Source organism: Corvus brachyrhynchos, unplaced genomic scaffold (genome assembly GCF_000691975.1).
Source record: "Corvus brachyrhynchos isolate BGI_N302 unplaced genomic scaffold, ASM69197v1 scaffold116, whole genome shotgun sequence".
NCBI lineage: Eukaryota > Metazoa > Chordata > Aves > Passeriformes > Corvidae > Corvus > Corvus brachyrhynchos.
Window position 1 is genome coordinate 14557126 of NW_008240221.1, and position 10272 is coordinate 14567397.

At 39.7% G+C, this 10272-nt stretch overlaps 1 protein-coding gene across 1 annotated transcript in view; it reads right to left on the minus strand.

Moving 5' to 3' along the window:
• Window positions 1-10272, minus strand: part of RUNX2 (runt related transcription factor 2) — a 93357-nt gene that overhangs the window by 77066 nt on the left and 6019 nt on the right. The window contains exons 2-3 of the mRNA XM_008641900.2: window positions 9312-9468; window positions 3252-3356 (exon numbers count right to left, since the gene is read on the minus strand). Coding sequence (XP_008640122.2) covers window positions 3252-3356; window positions 9312-9423 — 217 coding nt within the window. The 5' untranslated portion in view covers window positions 9424-9468. The remainder of the gene's footprint in view (window positions 1-3251; window positions 3357-9311; window positions 9469-10272) is intronic.

The window sequence follows — 10272 nt, forward strand, 5'->3', positions numbered from 1 at the left end:
CCCAAAGATCTTATACAACCCCATCTCTAGACTGCATCACTCAGAGTGCAAAGCACTGTCTCAACCCAGCTCAGAAACTGTGTGACACAGTAGATGTCCCTGGACAGTAATCTAGATAGACTGGAAGAGATTAGGTAAAATTAAATAAGTCTTTTCTGAGAAAAAAGTCATCAGAAGACCTTTTCTCATATAGAAACGGGCAAGTTTTCCTAACAGAGCAACCTGACATCACTGTCTCTATTAAAATATTTTCAAATAATAACAGACAGGCAAGGCAGCAAGCTTCTACAAGCAGATGTTTAATACGACTAAATGGCACTTACATTTAAGAACCCGACTTTCTGAAGTGCTGAGCATCCAAAACACCAACTGGAGTCCCTGCATGCCACGACTGTTCAGCACTCCTGAAGTCAGGCTCTAAATGACTGTAATGTCTGTCATGGCTTTGCTGCTGCTCCTGCTGCTGCTGGGAACCTCACAGCTTTCGTTTGCTCAAGTCAACTTGCCAACAGAAGGTCAGAGTGCCATGCCTATAAACAAGCCTTACAAATTCACGATCTAAAGCATGATGTCATGTCTTAAAATGATAAGCTGGCAACAAAGTAAATGACATTTTGTAAAGATGTGCATAATTTTATGTTTACACTCCTTAGAATGAAGGTTCTAATAAGTCATCGGTTGTGTTCCTTTAAAGGGAAGTTTTATAACTGAGATGAATCACAACTGCAAAAGATCAAAGTTAGAAAACATCAATGATGCCATGGGGTACTTTTTAATCTTGTAATGAATGATGATCATGTGCTCTTATGAAGTTGCTCCAACTGCCAACGCCAGATGTGTATATTAAGAAAAAAGTTGTTTGTGATGTGACAGCTCTGGTTGAGCTGCCAGAGAGAGGAAAACTAGGATAACATGCTTGAAATGTTGAAGTGAAATACAGCTCCTGGCAGAGAGGGGCACTATTTGCCGATACATAATTTTTTAAGACAAACACATTTGCTATCAGAGCTGCTCCTTGAATTCCTTATTGCCCCTAATCACCTAATTTTCCTTATGCAACATAAATGCCAGATACATTCATTGAATGATTATTACCAAACTAAGGAATCTGCACAAGTGCAGGGACTCTAAGAAGGAAACAAAACTTCATTGAAACTCCCAGAACTCACTGGAGCTACTCGTTCCCTACAAATTCAAGTTTAATAATGAGTCATTCCAGAGATGTATCAGAATGACTTGAAAGTACCAGACTGCAGTTTTACACCAAAACATTAAAATACAAATGGACATTCAAGCTGAAATTTTACTTTCCTAAAAAAAAAAAACAAACTAGAAAAAAAAAGTGAAAGAAAAGATGAAGAAGGACACAATAACTCCAGTAGGCTATAAGAACTCGGGCACTGAGCATTCCTAGACTCAGCTATTCAAAGAGACCAGCAGACAGGTATCACATACAGAGGCCTTTCAGGTCTAAAGTAAAAAATTCTAGCAGAACTTGGAGATCTTGTTAAATTCTGTGAACACAGACTCACTTTAAATACACCGATCACCAAAAGATCCCCATGCCAGCAGGGTCCCTCTCTGTGCTGCACAGGGTAATCCACACTACTCCGCACACATCACTTTCAAACCTCTCTGCTCTTTCACCACGGTTGTGTCCTCTGCTGGGAGATTTCCTCTTTTGCAGATGCCTCAATACATGGAAGCAGCGTCCAGATGGGAATGGCTAAATGATATATAACTTATTCCCTGATTTTTACTCCATGAATGCAGCTTCCCCAGTGTCTTCCAAGTAAGTTACATGGAGCACCAGCTGCAAGTGAAAATTAAAAATGGGAACTAATTCACAGAGAGAAGACAGAACAAAAATGCCCCTGCTGTGATATCAGGACACCTCAGCTGTGAAAAGGTAGCACCACAAGTATGTACCTAATGAAATGTATCCAGAGCTGTTTTGCTTTTTCTTAGCTGTTCTTCAAGGTGAAACTCTACAGCCCGGACAGTTCTTACAGGGAGCATTTCAGTTCCCACCTCGGTGTAAGAGGAGGTGACTCTGCAGTGTATATTGGCACGAGAAACACTTAACTGCGTGAATTCTGTCTACATCTTTCTACTTCTCTCTTTGTGGTATTTTAAACAAAACACCATGAAAGCTCCTTGAAGGTCTCATTTGTATGTGCAGATCAAAGACAAAATAATTATTTGAGATGCTACCATTATAGGGATTCTTTTAATGTGGTTATTCATAAAATAATTCTTAATCTCTAAGTGTAATTTAAATAACGCTATACCTGGCTAATCCAATCAATTTAGAAAGAGTAATTTCTAGTTAGATTAAGAAAAATCTCCAGAACTGGCTCATCAGTGATACCCATATGATGTGAGACTGGTTACCAGCTAAATGTGCTAGACAGAGAGACAGCCAGATAAATCCTGATGGATTAACAACACTTGGCTGTATCTAAAAATAAGTGCTACCCATAAAACTGCTAGAACATGACAAAACACAATTGTCATAAAAGTATAGCCATTGCAAAATACATAAATCACGGCAAATAGATTCTTAGGGAGCTTGCATGGCTAAGAGATAAATGTGCTGAGTTAAAATCTGCTGGACTATGTTTAAAAAATATGTATTTTCTGTGCACAAATAAGAAACAAAGACCATGCTGTTGATATACTGCTTTTTTTATCTTTCTCTGGCCCCTGGGGGTCTACGATGAGTCCATAGCTGAAAACCAACTTCAGGTATGATGAGATTAACCAGGTGCATTAATTATCTGATGGCAAAAGAATTTAAGGGCAAACAAAAAGGCACTATATTATATATTTTCTCTCTATGCTAGAACTGATCCTGAAAGATCAGGATCCTGTTTTGCTCTAAATGTCTTCAGTTGGAAGCTTACAGGAGTTCAGAGAATGCAGCACATTGCAGGATTGTATCTACTATGCCTAAATCAGATTATATATAAATACAGAGAATTTAGTTCTCATTTGCTCTGGCAGATAATGTATCAAAAACTTGATGTGAATGAGAATCCGGTTTGGGATTGCCCAAATTCAGCCAAGCACTTAAGTGAGTTTTTAATGCAAGTACTTGTGTGGTCCAATAGACTCCAAATTAAGCATGCGCTCACATATTTTACTGAGCAAAACCCAGTGTTTGACAAAGATATACATATTTCATTTACAGGTCTCTGTTAAATAAAATTAGGCAGGAATAAGAGCAGAGAGAAGAATATAATACTCACTTCTTGGCTCTCTTGGCCCATCCACTGTAACCTTTATTGCTCTGTGGTATGTAGCGACTTGGGGGGGATTTGTCAGGACAGTTATTGTCAGAGTAAAGCTCTTCCCTACCAAGGGAAAAAACAACAAGGAATGAGTGATTACAACATGAAAACAGTGACATGCATGTTCAGTAAAGAATCAGTTTAAAATTATTCCCTGTCGTTACCACAATCGTGAAAATTAAAAACATAACTGACCATAGGAGTTTTCCTCCCCTTCAGTTTTACTCTATGTGAGGAATACGTCCATGTGTTGACAATCTAAATGTTTCTTATTTAATAATGGGTCATCATACAATGACAGAACAAAAGTGATTCACTGCTGAGGACAAGCCAAATTCTTTGCTGCATTGAAAGTGGTGTAAATCCAAAGCAAGTCAGATAATTTAAAAATTTACTCCAGTTTCGCAGCTGTGTGACAGAGCAGAATGTGACCACATGTTATTTACTTCACACAGTTTTATCATTTCATTTGTTTGACTCGACTACAATAAAATGAGGGGAGAATATATTTTCCTCCTGGGAGATGGTTTAACAGGGAGTCAGTGTCTCTGTCCTGCATATGCCAGGGCTAATATGATGATATCATTATTATGGAACACGCCTTTTTTCCCCTACACATATTCCATCTATGAAATACCAAGAAAGCCCCCAACTTTCCTGTGAGGGTGAGAAATGTCTGTGCATGTATGTTGCTATTGTCAGTCCGCATTGTTGGTTTTTTTTTGTTGTTGTTTTTTTTTTTTACTTTTCAAAGCTTGAATTCAGGCAGAGATTGCACAAGATCATCCACAGCCTTCAGCTGAATGAAAACGTTAAAAAGAAATAAATAAAGGGAGCTGCCTGCATCTGAGCACACATTCTCACAGGCGCTGGCCCCCGTTTGGGAGACTCACTGACAGTTGTAATCTGTTAGATATGCAACGGTTACTCATGTCAGATAGTCAAAACTGAAAACTGTTTCAAGACAGGAAAAGGTGGGCGTACAACAGTGACTCAATAAAACAGTCAGCAATCTTTGGCCTTCATGCTCATTTAAGCTACTACTTTACCAGACACTTAAAGCTCCTTTTTTCACCCCCCCTCCTCCTTGGGTGTATTTGTGCATTTTTGCTGCTAGGGCTTTTCCTCTTGCTGAACTCTGAAGGCATTCAATCAAGGCACAAATCTTAAACGATATGTAACAGCACAAACTTAAGGCAGTTTTTTCGGGCCTAATAAAGAACAGCTTATATATAAGGCCTAATACAGAACAGAGCTTTGGCTGTCAAATACAGTAATTGGTCTTTCTTTCTGGTCCAAGTCGTATATCCCCCAAACCTGCCTGAGACATGCATCATTTATTATCAAGAGTGCAACTTCAAACTGTCTTGGCTATAATTTTCATGAACTAGAATGTGACATGGAGTTTTTTTTTAGGAAATATAACTGTCATTTAGAGTGAAATGATTTTCCAGGTGAAGCTGTGCTCCAGCTGTGCCCAGCTCTCTGGGAGAGGTAGGTTAGAGGGAAGGTCAGGACCCTGGCAAATAGAATTATAGAATGGTTTGGGTTGGAAGGGACCTTAAAAATCATCATGTTCCACCCCCCTGCCATGAGAAGACACCTTCCACTATCCCAGGTTGCTCCAAGCCCCGTCTAACCTGGCCTTGGACACTTCCAGGGATGGAGCACCCACAGCTCCTCTGGGCAACCCATGTCAGTGATTCACCACCCACATAGGGAAGAATTTCTTCATAATATCCCATCTAAACCTGCCCTCTGTCAGTTTAAGCATGCAAAATCTCAAGAGGCTGAATTCTGTCACAGTGGCAAGGCTGAAGGTGGCTTTTCCCATTTTCACTGGGAAATGGATTATTTCTTAAATCATCACAGGAGCAGAGTTAGGTGCATTTAGGACATCCAGTCTTTGTCCAGTTCTGCCCACCTGCTGTCCCAGAGGTGAACTGTGTGTCCTGCCAGCACAGGGCATGGGCAGCCTTCACACACACAGCAGCAGCTCTACAGTGCTTCCACACTGCTTGTTTAGGGCTGAGAAGTGTCTGTGCCTTTTACCCCTCTCCAAAGAGGAATTCAGCCACTGCACGAATATAGTTCTCCAGGCTCAGGTTTAAGGCTTCCTTTGGCACCAGCTTACCATGTCAAAAAGTTCTGATTCTTAAATTGTATGCTGTTGATGTTCATATCACAGTAATGCATAGAAGATCAGTAGAATATTACTGGTAACAAAGGTACTAAAGGGGCTTTTCCATACACTTTTGAATGAAGCATTTGGCCTTCCATGCTATTGTACTCTTTATACACCAAATCCCTATGAAAGTCTATTATGGCAAAAAAACCCCAACTCATATACTATCTGTAAGATGCTCTAAAATCATTCTGTACAAAAGCACTGCAAGATTTCTTACACTAAATATATCTCAACAGGATACAGTGGCCAGAAAAAAAAATGCATTCCTTAATAAAAAGAGCTACATTTGGACCTCACCAGTGAGAATTTCTGAACTGTCACCTCTCAACCAGCCTGAGCTGAAGAGGTAAGCAGCTAATTTGAGAGGAAAACTGGTTTTGTTCCCTAACTGGTATTTTACAAACTGAAGTGTGGATAAAGTAACACCGACGAAGCCCCCTCACACTCCATAAACCACAGAGCCTTTCATTGTGGGGAGCTGCACGGCCCTGCCAGGGCACTCCAGAGCTTTCAAGAGATGATTTACATATTACTGGATTAAGAATGAAATAAATTTTTAAGGTCCCCAGTTCCAGTGATGCTGAGACCTTCCACAGCTATTTCACAGATATCCCTCCTCAGCTACAAAAATCCTTTAATGCACTTTTTATCACCTTTCTTTATTGCCTTTAGTCATTTCAACTATCCACTTTCAGAGGCTACAGACTAATTGTAGCTCTCTTTTATTAAATTCCCCAGCCAAGCAGTCATCTGGCACTATTGCTTCAGTGTGTCTAAACTGTGCATTCTTTGTTATTCACACATGTGAGCTGAGCTGACACAGAGGAGGACGAGATGGACATATGCTGAAGCACAAGGCAAACCCCAGAAATGAGCTTGAAAGGAGACTCGGCAGCTTGTGTGTGTGTGTTGCATATTTTTTCAGTTAGATGCTAATGTGATTAAAGTATCAGGACACAACAAAATTAAGGTTATGATCCTGTGCTTATTGAAGACAGGAATTCTTTCTTCTCTGCGCTGTGGATCGGGCTTGTAAAAGTGAGCTACTGCCTGAAAACCACATACAAACAACTGCTGCATTCGCATCAAGCACTCCGGTTACTTATTCTTATGAATCCAAAAAAGGTGTTTAAGAGAAATTATGCAAACAGAAACGTGAAGCTTCTGTCAGGCAAACAAAATGAATATGTATGAAAATCAAGTTTCTCCATTGAGCCATGGGAAGCAAGTAAAAACGTGGGAGAGGAGGTGAAGTGGTAAGTTGATGATTCAGACTTCACAATCAAATTTTGAGATACAGAGATCAAAGCACAAGCTGCTTAGAAAGATGTAAATCTCAAGTTAGGAACAGGTGTGGATTAGTTTCTTGCCACCGAAAAATGATTTCTTTATTACTTTATTTTTTCCTGTTCTACTTCAGGACTTGTATTTACCGATATTTGTCTATGTAAGGAGCTTTCTCACTTCTGTTTGCAACTACTGATTTCTTTTCCTGCTATTTTAAGCAGAGTTCTAAAAATCTATCATTAATGATAACTCCTTCTCCTTCTCTCCTTCTCTCTCTCTCTCTCCCTCTCTGTTCTAAGTCTGGAAGACAAGTCTGGACCAATTTCTCCATCCTGCCTCTGGCAGGAGAATGCAGCATTTCAGATCCTCCACCGAGTCCCGGCTGCTTCAAAGGAAAAGCCCTACTTTCTTCCGTTAAGATCATAAGAAATATAGGGGGAGGGGGTCAGCTCTGTTTGGACATAATTACACTTCATCAAAAGAAGCTTTCTTCATCTTCCATGCGTGAAAAGTCTGCAAGCAGTTAAGTCTGTCTTTTTTCTTCCCTTTTTTTTTTTCTCCTTTTTTTTTTTTTAAATAAAAAAATTGCTATTTGGGAAACTAGCCAAAACTCAGAAAGCCAATATAGTAAAACAGTGCACACCCTTTGTTTTTCTTTGAAGTCTCTTAAATAAATATGTTGAGGGTTTGAAAAGTATACTATCACTTTTCCATAGATTCTACCCAGATTGATCAGAGAAAAAGTCTATTCCAAGTCTGCTACATAAAAATATAAACTAAACTACTGGAACCAAATTTTAGGAGCTTTGTGTTTGTGTCTGTATCTGTATCTACTGAGGCTTTAGGCTGTCTATTTAATTTCCTATGCTTTAATAAAGAGTACATATCACAGGTTTGAAATTAAATTCACAGATCAGAGGTAGTGCACATTTCAGTCCTTTTACACCATTTCTGAAAGGCTGATACACTACTGAACTTTTACGGTAAGTCAGCAGCAGTGACAGAGACAGAGAACTTTCAAATCTAATCCATCAGCAGAATAACAAAGCAAACTGACTTTTTAAAGAAAAGAAGACAAATGGAAGAGATAGGTAACTCCTTACTCACAAGAGGAATAAGCTCCATATTTATATTGTATTACTGTTGGTAAAGTTATTCTGTCTCTCAAGTTATTCTCTATTATCAATACTTTTTAAATTCTAAAATGATAAAGAGAATTTTTGGCTAGGTCATTAAAATAAAGAATAGTCACTGTAAGTCATACTTATGGACTCACTTTCACAAAGTACTTGTAAAAATGTGCTGACTGATTTAGATTATCTGGGCCTCTGTCATATGTTTAATCTTTTTGGGACAAAAACTCTTTCCTTAAGATGAACTGCAACTGCTTTCTAAAGAATATTACTGTATTTGCTTTATTGCTAATTTCCCAGCACAAATATTCTGCTTCTTTTGCTTTGGTTTGTCCCATGCAGGGCTAATTTATAAAAAAATTAATAATTACTTCTAATACATAAACGAAAAAAATATGTAGGTTGAATCAATGACTGATACAACACCACTCTGAAGACTCCTGCAACAAAAACTGCAGGGCCAGCTTCCTTCGAGTTATCCTTTCAATCATTACCTGAAGTTTGAAAGCTGCTGTGAGACCCTTAAAGAGGAATTCTTGCAAATTTGCAATGATTACAAAAGATTTCTATAAGTGCAGTGCAGTTTTCAGATTATAGGAAGCTCCTAAAGAGCTGGAAGACAATGACAGCACTCTACAACTTAAAAAAAAAATTAAAAAAAAAAATTTGAAAGTTACCCTGTCATTTAAAGTAAAGGTTAAATTTAGTTCAAGCCCAAGCTTACCAGTAATTCATAAAAAGTCAACCAGCTTACTAAAAAGAAAATGGGGGTGATTTTCACAGATTATCAACAGTTTGATTTAAAGGGCGGAGAAGCCACTAGCAAGCTTTCCACCAACAGCTGTTAAGCCTTGAAAGATTTAAGTCCCTAAAGAATACAACCTATAGAACATGTGATATGCAAAATCCCCCTAATTACAGGTCTTCTACAGCAACTTCAGAAGCAGTCTACTGCTAAAGGGAATTCTCCACCTCTCACTGCCATGGCCCGAAACACACTCCCCCGACTCTGAATAACCTGGATCACAGATATTCCCTTTTCCTTCCACCCTTCCTGTGTCATTCAAAAAGGGAAGCAGGTACTCCATGAATCATTTTTCAAAACCTCTGTCTGATAAAAAACTACAGAGAATCCTAACTTGATTTGTGCTGAAGTTTGACAATAAAATATGTGTACATCACTCCAAAACAAAAGCTGACAACCTGAACAGCCTGGCCTAGTGGAAGGTGTTCCTGCCTAGAGCAAGGGGCTGGAATGAGATGAGCTTTAAGGTCCCTTACAAACCAAACTTTTCTGTGATTCTATGAACAACGGATTTATGGGTTAATCAGTATTTCATTTCAAAGTAAGTTTGACATCTAGGCATTGTTTTTCATGTCATTACGGACAGGTAAAAGGCAGTGGCCTACCTCTTCCACTTCTGCCCACAAATCGTAAGTCATTAAATCTGGCCACCTGGTTCTTCATCACGGCAGAAGCGTTTCGCAGCTCTGCAGAGTAGTTCTCATCGTTTCCAGCCATGACGGTCACCACCGTCCCATCGGGCACTTCTCCTAAGGCTACCACCTGTGAAAATGGGGAGACAATCATGACCAGTGAAGCCACACTTTGGAGGTGTGTGTTTCCCTCCCAGCTCTGCCGGCTGCCACGCTTGTCAAGAAGCTCTGTGGTGAGGAGTCTGGTACTTGCTGTGCACAGAACAAAGTGCCACATCAAACACAGAAACATCGTGTGTTGTCTCCATTTCTCAGAGCTCCTTCATTGTTGCATTTCTTCAGAAATGTTCAACATCCTTATGTCAAGTGCACACTTTAATGCTTTCTAAAGGCCAACTTTGTTCTTAACAAGCAGGGAGCAGTGAGAGAACACAAGGCAATGCTCGTATCCGTAAATTATGCACAGGAAAGCATTTAAAATGAAAAGTTAGTATTAGCAGCCTTATCGCCCAGATTCAGTTCAGCTCTGCTCGTGCCCACCACCCTGACCCCTGAGCTCCTGAGACTTCAAGCCAGAGAGAACCCTGCATCCACCCATCCCAGGAGTGGCACTCAGGGCATCAGCAGGCAAAGCTCTACGCCCAACATGCTCTGCAATGGAGCACTTTATGGCTGGAATTCAAACTCCTCATGTGCAATATAAAACAAAGCTATATTTCCTTGCAGGCATGTAAATTTTCATAGTGCTTGCAAGAGACGCATGTGGTTAGTGCTGATACCTCTCTCAAATTCCAGGATGGGTGAACAGAAGATATCAAAGTATTTCATTTCTCCTTATGTTCCAGCTACCTGATAGTCTCCCTTTTATGCTTCGGTGGTTGTGTAGTACTCCAACATCTGATTAAATAAATGTCATGGAGGAGAGAGCTGCTGC